Below are 19,012 nucleotides of genomic sequence, written 5' to 3' on the forward strand. Positions count from 1 at the left end.
ACTGTGTAGAGCCTGCATAGGATATTTTTTTGTTGTTGTGTTCTTCACAGTAAAGTTGTGTGTTGCCTTGGCTGATATGGCGGTCATCTTCAAATTAAACAGACATCCAGCAGAAACACTGTAAAAAGTGATTTTTCAAAGTTGTAGCCTAAATAAAACAAAGATTAAGTAGTTTTGCAAGAAAAATTACTGTAGTCCTTTTACTTAATTTTACATTTAATTTAGTTTGTGAAATTTACTAGCAAATTCTGAATTTAAATTATTTCTACTACCATTTTGTTTTTCCAGTGAAGATGCAGCATCAGAAAAATTTAAGTATTCAACCAGTTATTTATTTAAAATACTTCAAAACCCACAAAAAGTTCTGTTCCACACAGAATTAATCAGTCTTTATTATTCTGCTCATATGACTGAAGTCTTCATCTCATGAATGGACAGCATTTTAAATATTTTTCAAAAGTACTGTTCATTGAGGTGTAAAACCTTTTAACGAGACATGGTTTTACACTAGTTTTAGTGTATATCTAAATCCCTGCTCCCTGTTTTCATAGTGAATACATGTTTGAAAGCTCCCGTATTAGAACAAGTTCTACACTTCAGATATTATTTGTTTCAAAGATGCAGGAGGAGGTCAGTGTCAACAGTGTCTCGCTCCAGAAATAGGCCGTGACGTCAGAGTGTGAAACAAGCAGGTGTGCCCTTGGCAGATGCTGGGTCATTGTTATAGCAGCCTTTGTTTGTGTCTTTAATAATGTGTAACAGGTGAGACTGATGGAAATGACTTACCATCTCATCCCAATGTCATGGTCCACTGGAGTGAGATGAAAAGCTAAATAATAGCAAATCTATTGGCATTTACAATTTACAAAACTGCTCAGCTACTGCAAAAGGGAAAACACAGTAAACAAAAAACAACCATATGAACCATTCAGATATCAATCACTGACGGTCAAAATGAAGAAATATGAAGCAGACATCATGCAATGATCTGTATTTATTTTGAAATGTGATAGAACATGAATTCTACTCCAGTCATTGATGGAGTGCAGACTGATGTAATGCTTCGGTTAAAGGGAAAACAGTAGAAAGACTGGGATACATGCAGTGACCAGAAGTAAAAGGGACTTATGTAACCCAACTCTGAGATGCAGAGCAGACGCATTACTGCTTTTCAGTGCCACTGAGCAGACAGTGATGAATCGTCATTTACATACAAGTGAACAAATATTGTAAAAACCCTGGTCTTTTCCCATTGAAAACAATGTTTTGCCAATGAAGGACCCATAAATATTTAGTAAAAAAAAAAAAAAACACCCCCACCCCTCACCCACTCCATCCACAAGCACACACAGTCAAAGGCATGTTAGTTCACCCTATTTAATATTAAGAAAATTCTTTTCTGCACTAAAAATTATGTCAAACATATCTGAAATGTCTATCTGAACCAATTTATTTTATATAGACAAAAACCGTAATACTATGACTGAATTCAAACATCACTGAATAATAATAATCCTAATAATAATAATAAAGAACTATAATAATAATAATAAATTAGACAAACAACAAAAACTATTACAATTATTAAATAAAATAGTACTACCAGTAGTATAGTACTAATAAATACAATGTACATTAATAAATAATAAATTATTATTAATAATAATAATTATAAACAAACATAAGTATTACAACTGTTAATTTTAGTATTAATCAAGTTAAGAAATTATTATTATAAAATGTGTAAATATGAATTAATAATAATCAATAAAAATAAACTAAATAACTATTACAATTATTTAATAATAAAACTAAAATAGTAGTAGTAATTAATAAAAACTATTAATTATTATATTTAAATCTACATTTTTAAATAAAATAAATAAATGACAATAATAAATAAAACGCAAACTATATAAGTATTGATTCATATACATTTATAAATAATAATAATAATAATAATAATATTGTTGTTGTTATTTTATTATAATATATATATTTTTATTATATGTAACTTGCTTGGTTTTTAGAGCCCTAGATGGTGTAACACTCAAATCCTTACAGTGTTCTTAGCATCTCTTTTGGGAAATTGCTGCCTGCATCCTTGCAAAACGTCTGAATTATTGAAGAAATCCACAAGACCTTAAAGCGACATGAGACATTCAGAGGCCCTTAGGCAGCAGAGAAGCCAAAGTACAGAAGGAATATTTCACAGAGCTCTGAAACCAGCATGAGTCAATCCCATCACCACTATGACAAGAAGAAAATTAGATAAACTTTTTTTTTTGTATGTGGGTGGGGATTTCATAATCTGAAGCAAGGATGATTATAGGCCTGTGTAGAAATTTACAGATCTGAGATGGAGGTGGTCAGCTGTGTTCAGTTTGGCAGATGTCAGCATTCTTACATAACCCACCTTACATAAATGCTCAGTATTGTTCCTTTTATGAGTCTTGAGACTTACTCATTAGGAGGGCCAGTTGATTAAAGCTGCTGCAATGGTGCTTCCTACATTAATCAAATTAGAGGTGACATCTTTCAGAACACATTTAAGATTAGCATGGTCAGGCATTACAAAATAGGCTGCTGGAAGCATTTTAATGGTACTGGTATACATACAGAAGCACTGGAACTGCTTCATACAGGGTTATGAATATCATGCTTTGCATATTCTCATTTTTGGTGCAGAAAAATCTAACATTTTCTTATAGAAATAGAATACTAGTTTGACAAATATATATCAGAAAGTATTCTTGACTAGTTTTATGCTATTAGTAAATTCGTATATCAAAAGTTGAATTTATATAAAAAAAAATACATAAGATTTATTGTGAGGACTTCATTAAATGGTTAAAACTCACCACTAGCTTTACATAAATATGTGACGCTCTGCTGTTGTCACAGTTATGGATTTCTGTTCTTTCTGAGTTTCCTTATTTGGTCATGTTCCTTTTCTTGTTAAGTTAGTTAATTAGCCCCACACCTGTTTCTGTTTCCATCTGATTACATTCCCAGTGTTTAAAAGTCTGTCCTCTCCATTATTCCATTGTCCGCTATTGATGTTTGTTTATTTGGATTTGTGTTTGGATGTGCCCTTTTTCTCCTGTGAATTATTAAAAGAACTATTTAGCTATCTTCTTCGTCGTGCGCTTGATTCACACTCCAGCACGTATTACAGCTGTTATGCGCACCTCAAAATCTCTGTGGTGATTTGTGGTCCATTTCTAAACCTTACTGACAAGTTTAATTCAGGTCCTTATGGAGAAGTGCTCATGAACAATATTGTGGCCTTGAAATGGAAACAGACTGTTTTTTTTGTTTTGTTTTGAGGAACTGAATCCAACACCCGTGTTGCAGTGCGGTGACATTTCTTCAAACAAAGAAAGGAAAAACACAGTAGGTTTCTGGACATTACACATGCTGATACTGCAGAGAAATGCCTGCAACTTTAGGGCAGATACATCAGTACAGCACACTGCAAATTGGTGAGTTTTTTTCCCTTCTTAGACTGCTAGAAGCAGCTTGGCATATCTAGCATTCTCTCATTCAGATTGTGAAAGAGTTTGATGTGAAGCTTCTTACTAAATATTAATTTTTAAAACCTATTTAAAAAGGTTTATTGCTTTATGCATACACACACACACACACACACTTCTGTTCAAAAGTCATGGGTTAGTAAGATTCAAAAAAAGAAAAGAAATAATTCAACAAGGATGCATTACATAGATTAAGTGACAGTAAAGTCGTTACAAACCATTTCTATTTCAAATAAACACTGTTCTTTTGAACCTTCAATTCAAAGAATGACTACAACAAAAATTATTAAACAGCATAAATGTTTTCAACATTGACAATAATACAAATTTCTTAAGCATCAAATCAGCATATTAGAATGATTTCTGAAGGATTGTGACACTGTAGACTGGAGTAATTGCTGCTGAAAGGAAAATATTTAATAAAATGTTTTAAAATACATTAAAATAGACAAGTTTGTAAATTGTAATATTTTATTTGTAATAAGATTACTGATGTGACAATATTACTTATTTTGCAAATAATCATAGCCTTGATGAGCATGAGACCTCTGTCAAAAAAAAAAAAAAACATTTAAACTTTTGAATGGTCAGTGTGTGAACCTCTATATGCTTCTTGTGTTTCTTTGTAGTATTATATGGTAGTCTTTGTGGTTTCTGCAACCTCTTTGACAATCTAGATTTCATAGTTTTTTGGAGAAATTAAAATAACCTCTTTTTACACTTTAAAAATAACTCCCATTGTGCACCATTTCCTTTTTTTCTGTTTAATAACTGAAGCTTTCGTCAAACAGAGGAATCATCCTTTGATTATGGGGAACATTCGCATCAACTGTGGTCACAATTTTACACTAGTATTTAAACAAATGATCAAGCCCTAAAAATGACAAAAAAAAAAGCACCATAAAAGTCTTTCCATACAACTCAAACACTATATTCCAAATTATCTGAAAATATTTGGAGCATATCATATGAGGTTTATAGACTACTCTGGATCCCAAAATGCATCCCTTGATTATTGTATGTTTTCAATGTGAACATACTACTTAACATCTCCTTTTGTATTCCACAGAAGTCAGTCGTACGGGTTTAGAAGAACATGAGGGTGAGTAAAATGAGAATTTTTACTTTTTCACTTGTAATATTGCAATCAAATGCTTTAACCTAAACAGGGCTGCATAATAAAATGCAGAGGGAAAAGGAACACTGAATTCTATATTCAAACCAACCCTACAGCTCACCCCTTACCTGGTGACTAACCTTTATCTTAACTAAAAACATCTGAAATTCTAATCTGCCCTCATACCAACATGTGATGTACTTAAAGCAGTCCATGAATCACAGCATCTCCACTCACAGATCTAATGTGGCCTAGTCCAAATCGCTAACATACTGCATTATTCTCTTATTGTGTAAGGCAGGGGTAGACAGAGAGTCCCGCCACCAGCCCCACAGGCCACACTGAACCAGTTTCCATGACAACAGAATTCTAATGACTACACCCTTGGCTTTTGCTTTGAGGGAGAACGATGCTACTGGATCTCCACGTTTCCTGTGTCACACCTTTTCTTTTTTACGATAAATGTCATAGACTCATCATGGTCGTTTGTATCTGACGGTGCTCCTGATATACAGCAGCACAAGCCCTCTGCAATTTAGCCAGTCAGATGGTCTACGTCATTATCTTTTGGTCTTGTCCTCCCCCATCCCCCATCCAACCTGCTCATGCTCTCCCCTCTGTGATCTACCCATGTGACCACAGCCAGCTGTTCATTGGCTGGCACCACAAAGGCATCGGTCCAATCATTGCCGTTCCCTCATATAAACATAAGCAAAGCAGCATTCTTATGATTCAGAACTGAGTCTTTCTTTCTGTGAGGAGTGAATGGGAAATACTACACTGGGTTGCACTACTTTGTTTGTCCTCATTCGTGTCCTGTAGCCAAAAGCAGAGGGGATCTTCTCCTTTTGAGAGAACTACTCTGGCTTTAGGACCATCTGCTTTTGCCTGCATTATTTCGCTCTTGCCTTATTGACACTGTGACCAGCTAACAGTGTTTATGGTTCAATCCTCTTCAATAAACATGCAGTTTCAGCACTGACACACTGGACATGGCTGTGACACGTAAGTACGGCGAGTCTTTGAATGACTGACTCTCACACAGAAAGCTGAGAATCACACGAGTATAGTCGAAGAACTGAATGATTGGGTGATGTTTTGTTATTGGCAACACTGCATGATCATATAGAGCATAATAATTGTTCTGAAGTATTGTACATTCAGTTCATGTTTTGTACTGCATCACAGGATAGCAAGGATAGCATTTTAAAAAATAGATCAGGTTTGAGCTTTACTATACAAACCCCTAATATTATGCTTTTGTTATTTGGAATATAAACTTCTGATTATTATTCATATTTAAAGACTTCCTTTTTTTGGTGTAGGGGGTCTATTTATAGCTCATGTCTTCAAAAGTCTTCAGCTTTGTTTGTCACTAGGAGGGGGTGAATTATTGCTCATTGCTTGATAATATTATGGCTCCATTATAATTTTATTTATACTGGTGACTGATAGCACTGCTATACATGAATATTTTAATTTAGAGGACTCATCTGTTGAGGACACAGGCTGTATAATGAAACTAATCTAAAGCATTGTGGGGGGAAAGTCAGAAAAAATAATTGTAGCCATATTAAAAATGTTGTATATTTTATATCATACAATTAAAATTAGCCTTTCTTCTTATGATTAAATAATTACATGATCTTGCAATAAAAACATAAGTATAAGCACAGTGGACCTTAGCTGAGAATTTTCAAGTAACTTCCTGAGGGATCCTGAACCTGAGATATGTTGCCAAACATTAATTGATAGACTAGTAGTCAAAATGAATAAATCAAAATCATTCATTTAAATACTTATATTATTATTATTGATATATAATTTTGCTACGCTGTGTTATACAGGAAACATATCCTGACATACTCTCTATGGAATATTTACAAATGTAAATTGGGCCATTTATTTCATTTACTCTGTTTTTTACACTTTTTTTAATTGGTCTTGTTTTATTAATGGCATAAGGATATTTTCCTCCTGTAACCCTAATCAGAGTTTAACCATATCAAGATGTAGCAGAATAAACAGATATTTGGGTTTTATGTTCTTGAGTCACAAAAATTATTTCCAGATTGCATCCAAATGCTTAAGTACACACTTAAGTGTCAATTGCATTAAAAATAAAGCATTATCTTATACACTATAAAGAAGTAAAAACACTTTTCATTTTAAATGTGTAAAAATCTAAATGGTGAAAGTTAAAACTATGAATGAAAACTGCATTGCACCGTGAATTTACTTATTGATGAAGAAAATCTCATACGGTGTAGAAATCTTGGTGATTTAAATGGACAGAAACAGATACTGTAACATGATAGAAACATTTTGTACAGTGCAATAAGACTAAACGCACACCAACCAAGCAACTAACCATAACCAATGTGTCCTCTATACAGACATTAGCTGGCCCACTCTCTTCAGTGCACTATGTCAGCATGTTTCTCCATAGGCCCTGACTGTGTCACAGCACTGTTGGAGATTAGACTGACAGGGCCTTAATCACACAGAGCTCCTCAGTTTTCCCAGTACTGTGCCAGGCCCGTACCCAATGGCCACACAAACGCATGCAAGGTCGGAGATGAAGAAAAAATCCAATAAGCCACACAGATAAAGCACTACACTCAGACTGAATAAACTGCTGTGTAGCCAATAGCAAATCTCCTGATAACTCACAAAACACTCCTCAACAGCAAACTAGAATATCAACTGGTGAAGCCTCCAGGCCTTCAATCCAAAGAAAATCATCTCCAGAACAAAGCAAAAAGATGTGTTGATTCAATTATTTGAATGACTATGTCTACACCTCTGCAGGCAGAGAAAAAACAGAAAAAGTATGCCACCCAAAGTGTCACACTGCAGTTTAACACAGTGGACAGTGCCAGGCCTCACAGGCCCTCGCTGAAGTCAGAGATGTTGAGCCAGGATGACCCCAAATCACGCCCAATGCTGTAAGTACATCCTCTTACAGTCTAGAAACCACACATTCAGACTTCAGAAATAAAGCAATACACTGCTGGCTTTGACTGTCCTGTCAGACATCAGTTTCTTGTTTAGTTATTAATTAATTTTCCTTAAGTTTATACTCTGCTACATGCATCTTATGGTCATAGCTGGCCATTAACTAATGGACTAGCCGCCATATTCCAAAAAAATTTTTTTCCATTCCATTGTGATTAAAAAAATAATAATAATAATAATAATAATAATAATTTTGGTTCATGCTGCTTTTTTTTTTTTATGCCGTGCCTCATTAAAAGAGATTCAACTTTTAAAGTCAGCATGAAATGGAAACTGCAAAGGTCTTTCTTATTGTGATGTATATCTGGGGCTGCACAAAATATCAGAATAAAATGGAAATGGTGATATGGCTTAGTGTGATTATATAAATGAAATACTGTATATGGGCTGCATGCTTCAGAGTGAAGCGCAGCACTATGTTCTTACATGCGAGCGGCTCATGATCTGCAGGTGTTTCCAGTGTCTCAGAACAGCTCAGTTCATAGTAAACACAGAGATGGACTTTGTGTGGAGCAACACTTGCTCTGAGTTCGGGTTGCCTATATATGCATTTGGGAACGTAAGGTGCCATCCATCCTCCCATACTTATAATAAAAAGCACTTTTGAAGCAAGTTTGATGGTTTAATATTTGAAAATAAAGAGATTAATACAGGCATAAATGTTATTGTAATTTTACAGCTGTAATATAATTTTTTTTGCTTAAATACTCAATTTACTTTTACAGTGAAATTTTATGATATATTTTCTTAGTAATAGTAATTTTCTTATTTTTTATTTTAATAATAATAATAATAATAATAATAATGTATTATTCTTCTCACAATTTTCAGAACTGTACAAAAAAGTCAAAAAGAGATAAAAAGTCACAACATGTATTATTATTATTTTACATTCATATTGATGTTCACACCAAAATGTGCAGTCCTTACATTTTTTCCCCCAAATTGTGCAGCCCTGTGTATAGTATGTAACATATGGAAATCCATTTTTGCAACAAATAAATACAAAGTGTGACTTTTTAATCTCAAATTTTTTCCCCTTCATAAATTCTAAATTTCTCACAATTCTTAGAATAAGTCAGAATTGTAAAATATAAACACGCAATTGCAAGAAAAATTTAAAAAATGTGAAAAGTCACAATCACCTTTTTTTATTCTGTCGTGGGAGAAAAAAAAAATTAAGATGTAAACTGAAATGAGTGTCTCACAATCTTGAGAAAAAAATCAGAATTGTGAGATATAAACTCAGAATTGTGAAGTTGAGTAAAGTTTAAAAAAAAACAATGATGTGTGCACATTAATAATTTGTAAGAAACACTGCTATATTCTATAAAAATACAAATTGTCAATTTGATCTCATGGTGACTTTAGAATTGAGTCTCAAAACCTTGTTTCTAATTTCCATTCAGCTGCTTCTCACATTTTTAGAAGAAAGAGTGTGTTCTTGATGGCATGAAGAGCCAATGGTTTGTTGCTGGTTCAAGGGTAATGTGTCTGATTTTAATTTCTAAAGAGAACTACGAGAGAGGCTGCAGCCAGAGGTGATCGAGCTGATTAAACAGCAGAGGTTGAACCGCCTGTGTGAGGGCACATGCTTTAGGAAGATCAGTGCTCGTCGCAGACAAGGTCAGTTCAATCAGGATACAACTACATGTGCACAGGTAAACATATTCATGCATTCAGATTCTGAAAAAATCATCTGATGTATCTGACCACAGATGCATAGATGTAATGTTTAGTTAACAAAAACATGACATTGAATTCATATCGCATATACATTAGATAAAGGAAGATACTCTATTTGAACTCTTCCTATGGCTTAATGTCTATTAATATTATGCACATTTTTAATAATCTACACAAATATAGGGCATCAGACTTGGGTTCCCCTGAGTACTTTATCCCAATGCTTGGTCTTTTTGATATTACAAACACAACTTAAAGATATCATATATTAAAAGAATAATCTCATTCTGTATTTGGGACACACAACAACAACCTATAAGCAAATGCTCTCTCTTTCTCTCTCTCTCTAAAAAAAAAAAAAAAAAAAAAAAAAAAAAAAAAAAAAAAAAAAAAAAAAAAAAGAGAGAGAAATCTGTATTATTATTGTGCTCTCTTTATTTCCAAACCTACTGATATGAAATATTAACCAAGTATTCAGCATGAAGAGGCACCCAGTTAGTCACAAGCACAGACTTATTGAAGCTTTAAATCAAAAGTGATTTTCTCAGGTCACTGCTGCTTTAATTAAAATCTGATTTTCATTTACAGTGCTGTTGAACTGCTAGTGGAAAAAAAAAACTATAAAATCTAATTGGAATGGATCATTATGAGGACAGTAAAAAAGCAAGTTGCAAGAAAACAGCCAAACAATAACTTGCACAGTACATAACATGCATATTCTCATCTATATCTATCTCCCATTATCTCCTCTAGACAAGTTCTGGTATTGCCGTCTATCACCAAACCACAAAGTGTTACACTATGGAGATATAGAGGAATTCTCACAAGGACAAATATCACACGACTCTCTCCAGGAGAAAGGTGAGCAATACACTTCTTGATTATAATTGACAAAGTTTGACAAAAAATTACTGTCTTATTATCTATAATGACTTTTATTATTCATCACATTGTTTGTTGACACCATATTGAGTCAGACTAGAGCTTAACATGCTCTTTTTAGACAATCATAGTAAAGTAGAATATAATTTCTACTGTTCTAAATTGTCTAACTTCTACATCCAGTGACAGTAGCAGATATCAAAGCAGTGGTCACGGGTAAAGACTGCCCACACATGAAGGAAAAGGGAGCACTTAAGAATAAGGTAAGAAATAATTACTGCAATAGGCAACTGATCTCACCAGACAGGACAGAACTAGGTGTAGTGGATCCAAACTCAAAACACACAAGGCAGGCTGATTTTACTGAAGAATGTTTCAGAGACAAATTACAGGCTTAAACTCAAGATGATAAAAGATATATATAAATAAATAAATAAAAACCTATAGGAAGAACAATGCAGGAGTACAATGGTGGCCTCAAACCAAAGACTATAGAATAGCTAGAAAAAAGGGACTTTGCCTCAAACAGACACATCAACAGCTGGAAACAATTAGCAATTAATCCAGCAATGCCAATTAAGTCCAAATGACGCCATCTAGTGGTTAGATGTGGATAAAGGACTAATGGAGTAAACAAGGCAAAAATGTGTTCTGTATGAATGGCCTTGTATTCTAATTGACCATTTATGTCAAAAGGTGTCTTTCTGGACTTTCGAAAAAGAAAAATATACAATGTTTATAGTTAAAGCTGAGTTATTGTTTATAGTCAAAGCAAACAGTAGGCAATAAGGTAATGACATGAGATAACAATCTCTTGTAGGTACGTTATATTTGCATAGGCAAAACACACACTAACTTCAACGTAACGTATAACTAAAGTGCTGTGGATGCATTATGTGTACGTTTATGTATTGTTGACAGATCTGCCATATTCAGAGCATTAGAAGAGCCAGTCGACAAACCTATACAGGCTAATTTAATTGAATCAAAAGCATACAACCCACCTTACTACTGTAGTTGAATTATCGAATAAATCGCCTAAATATGAACCGGTTGTTTTGTTGAAAAGTTCAAAAAGATGATTAACGCGTCTGATTAAGACAGTCTGAAGAATCCTTAACTGAGCAGAGCGGTAAATAGGCTAAATCAACATGTGCAACATGTTTGCTGTCCTTTTGGAAATGAAGCACGTTTTTGTGTTATTATTATTCATGTAAAAGATATACATTTGCCTATAAATTTGTAATTATTAAAGGGACATTCCTCTCTTAAATCTTATCGGTATGAGCATTACTTTTACAGTTCTAAATTGTCCTTGCTGGAAACTCGGACCTCCAGCTGGTTGACTTTGGGACGAGGGTGTAGCGGTGACAGAAGCCATCTGTCGTGCAAAGGCACCTGTAGTAAAGTGCAAATGGAAGTTGTGGGAGAGGAAGCGAGGTCAGTTACTCTGGGGATCGTTATTTTTCCTCTGTTTTTCAGGAGCTGCTGGAGCTGGCTTTTTCCATTCTTCATAACTCTGATGTATATCTGAACTTCATTGCTCCGGACAAGCATGAAGTGAGTATGTCACAGCATATACAAGGCCAGGACAGTCATATAAAAAGTATTTTGGTCTCGTGGAAAGATAAACAACCTTTGTTTTTCATAAGATAACAATATCACCTAATCATTTAGACATCAAAACCATTGTTGTAAGAATTTTAATACTGTGATATCACTCAAGCACTACTTAAATTCATGCATGATCCTATGATTATATAAACAATATTATAATAACAATATCTTTTTTCACTAGTATTGCATTTGGACTGATGGCTTGAATGCTCTTTTGGGAAAAGAGATGACAAGTGAGCTCACAAAATCAGATATGAACACTCTGGTTACTATGGAGCTAAAACTTCGCCTCTTGGACCTCGAAAACATTCAGATTCCTGATGTCCCTCCTCCTGTTCCCAAAGAGCCCAGCACTTACGACTTTGTTTACGATTTTAGCCAACAGCACACTTGAGACTGGAATAAAGTCCTTACTCATGCTGATAAACAGCTGTAAGTAAGGAGTGCCCACTTTTTTCTCTTTTTGCTATTTGTGTTTCCTCTCGTGACAGAATGAAGTTCAGATCATACACTGAACAAAATTATAAACAAAACACTTTTGTTTTTGCCCCCATTTTTCATGAGCTAAACTCAAAGACTTTTTCTTTGTACACAAAAAGGCCTATTTCTCTCAAATATTGTTCACAAATCTGTCTAAATCTGTGTTAGTGAGCACTTCTCCTTTGCCAAGATAATCCATCCACCTCACAGGTGTGACATATCAAGATGCTGATTAGACAGCATGATTATTGCACAGGTGTGCCTTAGGCTGGCCACAATAAAAGGCCACTCTAAACTGTGCAGTTTTATCACGCAGCACAATGCTACAGATTTGAAGTTTTGAAGGAGTGTGTAATTGGCATGCTGACTGCAGGAATGTCCACCAGAGTTGTTGCCCACGAATTGAATGTTCATTTCTCTACCGTAAGCCGTCTCCAAAGGCGTTTCAGAGAATTTGGCAGTACATCCAACCGGCCTCACAACCGCAGAACACGTGTAACCACACCAGCCCAGGACCTCCACATCCAGTATCTTCACCTCCAAGATTGTCTGAGACCAGACACCTGGACAGCTGCTGCAACAATTGGTTTGCATAACTAAAGGATTTCTGCACAAACTGTCAGAAACCGTCTCAGGGAAGCTCATCAGCATGCTTGTCGTCCTCATCGGGGTCTCGACCTGACTGCAGTTCGTCATCGTAACCGACTTGAGTGGGCAAATGCACACATTTGATGGCGTCTGGCACTTTGGAGAGGTGTTCTCTTCACGGATGAATCCCGGTTTTCACTGTACAGGGCAGATGGCAGACAGTGTGTATGGCATTGTGTGGGTGAGTGGTTTGCTGATGTCAACGTTGTGGATCAATTGGCCCATGGTGGCATTGGAGATATGGTATGGGCAGGCCTATGTTATGGACAACGAACACAGGTGCATTTTATTGATGGCATTTTGAATGCACAGAGATACTGTGATGAGATCCTGAGGCCCATTGTTGTGCCATTCATCCACGACCATCACCTCATATTACAGCATGGTAATGCACGGCCCCATGTTGCAAAGATCTGTACACTATTCCTGGAAGCTGAAAACATCCCAGCCAGCATACTCACCGGACATGTCACCCATTGAGCATGTTTGGGATGCTCTGGATCGGTGTATACGACAGCGTGTTCCAGTTCCTGCCAATATCCAGCAACTTCACACAGCCATTGAAGAGGAGTGGACCAACATTCCACAGGCCACAATCAACAACCTGATCAACTGATCAGATGTGTTGCACTGCGTGAGGCAAATGGTGGTCACACCAGATTCTGACTGGTTTCCGGACCCCCTGATACAGTAAAACTGCACATTTTTAGAGTGGCCTTTTATTGTGGCCAGCCTAAGGCACACCTGTGCAATAATCATGCTGTCTAATCAGCATCTTGATATGTCACACCTGTGTGGTGGATGGATTATCTCGGCAAAGGAGAAGTGCTCACTAACACAGATTTAGACAGATTTGTGAACAATATTTGAGAGAAATAGGCCTTTTGTGTAAAAAAAAATCTTAGATCTTTGAGTTCAGATCATGAAAAATGGGGGCAAACACAAAACTGTTGCATTTATAATTTTGTTCTGTGTAAATTTTCCTCTAGATTGTGACTATGATGTGATGTTTAGTTTTCTATTTCACTGAAATGCCCCTCGTGACTTTACTGTATTCCAAAGAGGAAAAACTCAAAGTTACAGTTCTTTTCAGTCATGAGTTTTAATGAATACTCAAATTGGTATCATGCAACCCTTTTGTGTAAGTAAAGTGCATATCTACACAAAATGCTGAAAATGGATTTGTTTCATAATCATATAAAATTCAGAAGCTACGTTAAGTCATGAACACTCACAGGACTGTTTCAAATAAATGTGCTAGTCATTGGACAGAAGGATGATTCCAGAGTAATCAAGTCAACTAAATCACTCACACTCCAATGAACACAGATTATTTTATCTTTTAAGATAAAACGGCCTTTGGTTTGCTTAGTTGGATGCCATTTCTCTTCCAAAAATATGAAAACAACAATGTCTTCGGGTTCCCCAATAAACAGTTTACATCATATTATATTGTTGCACAAAATCTCCACACTAGTATCATTCACACTTGCAAGGTACAGTTTGGACATTCTTGGTCTTATCAATGGTTCTTTAAACAAAATATTTAACCTTTATGCCATGCATAAAATTTTAGAATTTTAGAAAATCTTTTATCTAATTTGGAGTTCCTGACCAGCCTATTAAAAAATGTCTTTGATGCTTCATTTTTCACAAGTGACAAAAAAAAAAACTAATATACCCTGTGTGAACAAAGTCATTATGTTTTATTCCAATGCAATAACCTTAACTAGCATTTTCAGGAAAAATAATAAACCGGGTCAAACAACCACAACATGAAGTGCTTATTATAGTTCCAACACATTAATTCCAGTATTATGTGTTACTATCAAACTATCAGCTTGAAGAGATATTGCTTGTTAAGTTCACTCATATATTATCATAAATTATTCATTTTCACTGACATCATATACTATTAAAATAATGTGTGTTACAAAGTTATAGGACATTGTTAAATCAAGCCATCAGTTAACTCAAACTGTAAGTTTCACTTGACCCAAATGGAATGTAAAATCATTATGTGATTTTAAAACTTTAGTTTAAAACCTTTTAAAATGAAGTATAGAATGTCACTGCAGAACAATGCTGGCACAAATTTACATTTTAGAGATCTATAATTAGCATGTCTAGTCTTTCATTTGTTTGTTGGAAAAAGCCAATATCTGAAATTATATGCCCTATCCAAATCAAATATTTATTTAGATTCACTATTTAAGGTCACATATCAGAGCTTTCTGATAAACTGTTCCAATGAGCAGCTTTCCTCCATATGGGGTTGCCACTGAAGAAGCAATGATCACACTGCCGTCATCTGCATATACCTGAGTCACCCGGGGCTTTTCAGACAGGATGTTCTCAATCCTGATAACCTACAGGAGAACAAAGGATTATTGATTTTTACTGTTTTACAATTGAGAGCAAACAGTAAATAATGAAGAAAAAATATAAACGTGAAATTGCCAACAAATTAAATGAACACACATTATTTACTAAATATCTATTTGCTGCAACACACCTCAGAGCCCGGCGGATCATTTGGATCACTAAGCATGAATTTGAGACCATTTGGGTGGCAGCCCAGCCATAGGTCTCCAGATTCACGGTCCACCTCAATGTTGTCACACAGTGACCCCACATCAACCTCCTGGGTAGGAAAAATGAACATGCAGTTATATTAACAATATTAACACATCCTTTAAAAAAAAAAAAGTCATAATGAGCTTTCATGGTTGTTTAAAGCGAACACATCCAATAAAGCTAAAACGCATAATGTTCAATATGGGATACAAATATCAAGTTTTGCGTTTACCTTTACATGAGACAATACAGTGTTCTTCTGTATTTCCATGACACGAATTTTGTGCTTCAGGATATTTGACACATACAAATGCCTGAAATAAATGAAGTTACTTGTATTAACAACACAAAAGGACATGAGAAATGCATTAATAGTACATTACACTATGCTTTCATCAATTAAAATTCTTGACTTTTTCTGAAACTTGCCTTTTATCGGGGGAGATATTTATGCCATTGGCAGATGAAAAGCCCCCTGCCACAACCTGCACAGTCTGAGGGCTGTAGTAGACGACGTCACTCCAGGACAAAGACAGAAGTGGCTCCATAACCTTGAGAATCCCATTAGTGAAGTAATGGTCATTGGTGGCATAAAAGCTTTCGGTCCCCACAGCTACTATATCATTCACACTAACAAATGCAAATAAACAGGAATTTAATTTCTGATCAGGTTTAGGGTTACAGAAACATTGTGTTTGAAGAAGCACATACTTGTGCAGGAGTTCATGCCTGATGGTCTTAATGTGTTGAAGAGCATTTTCACCCTCAACAAATCTGAAAATCTCCACTTGGCTTTTGCCTTGAGGATGATTAACAACAAACAGGTATATGGCACCATCTGTAGTAAGAAGAGGAATTCATACATGATTAGTACGGAGCCCCGGATATGACATGCAAGAAAAAATAAATAAATTGTGCGCACGATTTACTAATTCGTTCCCTCAATGTACTAAAACGTGCACACGATTACTATTGCGTTTCCTCGATTTACTATTGCGTTCCCTCGATTTGCTAAATCGTGCACACAATTTAGCAAACCGAAGGAACAAATTAGTAAATCGTGCGCATAATTTATAAATCGAGGGAACGCAATAGTAATCGTGTGCACGTTTTAGTACATTGAGGGAACGAATTAGTAAATTGTGCCCATGATTTGGTTTAGTATTTTTTTTTTTCCTGCATGTGTTGTGTTGGGTTCGGTTAGTATTGTATGAAATGTATGAAATTTGGTGAATTTATAAAATTGTAAAACGTCTTTTGACCACTAGGTGGCTACTTTTCCTTACTATGTAGTTTTGACTTGCCAAAGGAAACTATTTGTATTGTACATTATACAAAAACATATTACTACAAAATCCATTTATATATATTCACAAGCGCCTACATTCCATAGAGCCGTTCATGGAACATTTAAAACATCTACAGAATCAAGAAACATTGAAAAAATATGAGGAATCGCAACTAAACTGCATGCATCCCAGATTAACGCTAGAAATGTATTTAATAAAAATGGCAAACCTTTTTCATCTGTGTACACACTGATTCCATGTGGATTAAAAGAGCCTTTGTCAAACTGACCCTTGATGTTCAGTGCTTTAATTTTCAGATCAGAATCCAACAGATTTAGGGAGTAGATCTTTCCAGGGTCATCTGAATAGTACGGTAAGCCTGGATACTTCAAGCCCTGTGTTTAATTTATCATAATTCATTAGAACACTGTCTATTTACAAGTGCAAAAGGCTTTTTGGACTCAATCTGTCCGCCATCAGTGACCAGTGGTTCCCAAACCTGCTCTGCACATTTTGTATGTCTCCCTAATCAGACACACCCAGTTTAGTTCTTGCAGTCTCTACTAACGAGCTGATGAGAGGTTTGGAAAGCACTGGCTTAGACAATTTACCCTTAGCATCATTTCTGTTTACACTTTGTATGAATACAATAAGATTCTGTATTGATTTACATTTGATGCAAACAGTATCCACCACTGTATTTACACTATTTCACTTAGTATTAGCTGCTGGCTTAATATGCATTTAACAGTTTAACAGACATCGTTAGCATTGATTCAACTCTAGCCACATGCTGCACTGCATTGGGAATAAAATGTGAATATATCCAGGAATATACCCACACCTTTTGATTAACAACGACGTATTGTCTGATTAACTAATGAAAATGCTTAGTGATAGATTCATTACATACAGTGCTCAGAAAAGCCAATCCATCGTCAAGTATGGTGATATCTTCAGCCCCATACTCTGTTGAAAACACGGAAATAACATCGAAATGTCCTCATTTTAAGTGTTGGAAACATACAAACACATTAACGTTACAACAGACAAGCAAATAACAGCTAAACAAACAGTGTCTAAAGTGTATCTAACTTACCTATGCCCTCTATTAGGTGACAGTTAGGAAGGTAGTTTTGGGTAAGTTCTCTGGAGGAAAGTGTTGAATGCCTGTATAGAGGAATACAATAAAATACATTTAAACATTTATTATATTTTGCATGAGTTTTTAAAAGTTTGCACTCAAAAAAATTACTTTAGCAACAAAGGTCAGAACAGCGTTTAGTCAAAGAAAGCCTTTATTGCAATTGAAAAGCTTGGCATGCAAAGAAGCAATCGTTAAATGCGATTGGAAATATCGACCAACCTAAGTGCAACGAGCCTTTCTCCGATGAAAGCTGCCAGAGCAATAGCAGCTAACGAGAGTACCGCTATTTTGCCCATACTGTCTGAAACACTCGTAAACAACGTTAACCCTTATCAGTGTTGTCAGGGTTGCCAGGTCTGCGAAATCAAAACCAGCCCGAATTCTAATCAAAACCAGCCCAATAGCGTTTTACCCGCGATTTTCCCCTTTCTCTGTCGTCCCTTCGGTCAAAATTGCGTTCTGGGGAGATCGCTTTAACCTTCCGCAGCAGTGTAAAAGTACCCCAATTACGCTGTAAAATCATGGATTTGGCAACACCGTACCGCCTTGTACTTTACCCAGAAGTAGCTTGTATGCTTTTATCTCTAGATGGCAGGCAAATCGCGTTTTTTTTTTTTTTTTTTTTTTTTTTTTTTTTTTTGTGTGTTGTTGTTGTTTTCCATAATGCATTGCTGGGTTTCTGGATTTTTTATTTATTTTTATTTTTTTTTATTGGCTAATGTACAGATGGCAGTATTTGCGTTATATTACGTTTTGACAGTGTCAACACTGTGTTATTATTCATGCTGGATCAGCTGTCAATCAGAAGGAGATTGCAAAATCTGGACAAAATATGTAGACTTTTTGGGCTTGGAAAATTGTTTTTGAAAAGAGACATCTTAAAATGAAATCATGTAGAATTTTAACCAAATAGGCAGTTGTGCTTGTGTTAGTGGAGTCACAGCTTTTTTTCTGTTACTATAAAACAAGTCAAGATGTGATTAATGTGACTGGATATTGTTTGTAAGGTTCATTC

The 19,012-nt window shown here is 35.4% G+C and overlaps 2 protein-coding genes across 2 annotated transcripts; one reads left to right on the forward strand and one right to left on the reverse strand.

Moving 5' to 3' along the window:
- Nucleotides 1-7,446: 7,446 nt before the first annotated feature.
- LOC122147929 (engulfment and cell motility protein 1-like) lies at nucleotides 7,447-12,449 on the forward strand. Its single transcript, XM_042771896.1, has 6 exons — nucleotides 7,447-7,601; nucleotides 9,185-9,297; nucleotides 10,111-10,218; nucleotides 10,423-10,502; nucleotides 11,722-11,799; nucleotides 12,038-12,449. Exons 1-6 carry the CDS (start codon nucleotides 7,447-7,449, stop codon nucleotides 12,248-12,250), a joined length of 747 nt encoding a protein of 248 aa, XP_042627830.1. The 3' UTR covers nucleotides 12,251-12,449.
- Nucleotides 12,450-14,067: 1,618 nt separating this feature from the next.
- LOC109074777 (serum paraoxonase/arylesterase 2-like) lies at nucleotides 14,068-18,553 on the reverse strand. Its single transcript, XM_042772463.1, has 9 exons — nucleotides 18,217-18,553; nucleotides 17,950-18,020; nucleotides 17,764-17,819; nucleotides 17,080-17,245; nucleotides 16,273-16,399; nucleotides 15,991-16,191; nucleotides 15,794-15,875; nucleotides 15,500-15,628; nucleotides 14,068-15,353 (listed from the first exon to the last, which is right to left on the reverse strand). Exons 1-9 carry the CDS (start codon nucleotides 18,291-18,293, stop codon nucleotides 15,192-15,194), a joined length of 1,071 nt encoding a protein of 356 aa, XP_042628397.1. The 5' UTR covers nucleotides 18,294-18,553; the 3' UTR covers nucleotides 14,068-15,191.
- Nucleotides 18,554-19,012: the final 459 nt, after the last annotated feature.

The sequence above is a fragment of the Cyprinus carpio genome, chromosome A16 (assembly GCF_018340385.1).
Source record: "Cyprinus carpio isolate SPL01 chromosome A16, ASM1834038v1, whole genome shotgun sequence".
In the NCBI taxonomy this organism is placed as follows: domain Eukaryota; kingdom Metazoa; phylum Chordata; class Actinopteri; order Cypriniformes; family Cyprinidae; genus Cyprinus; species Cyprinus carpio.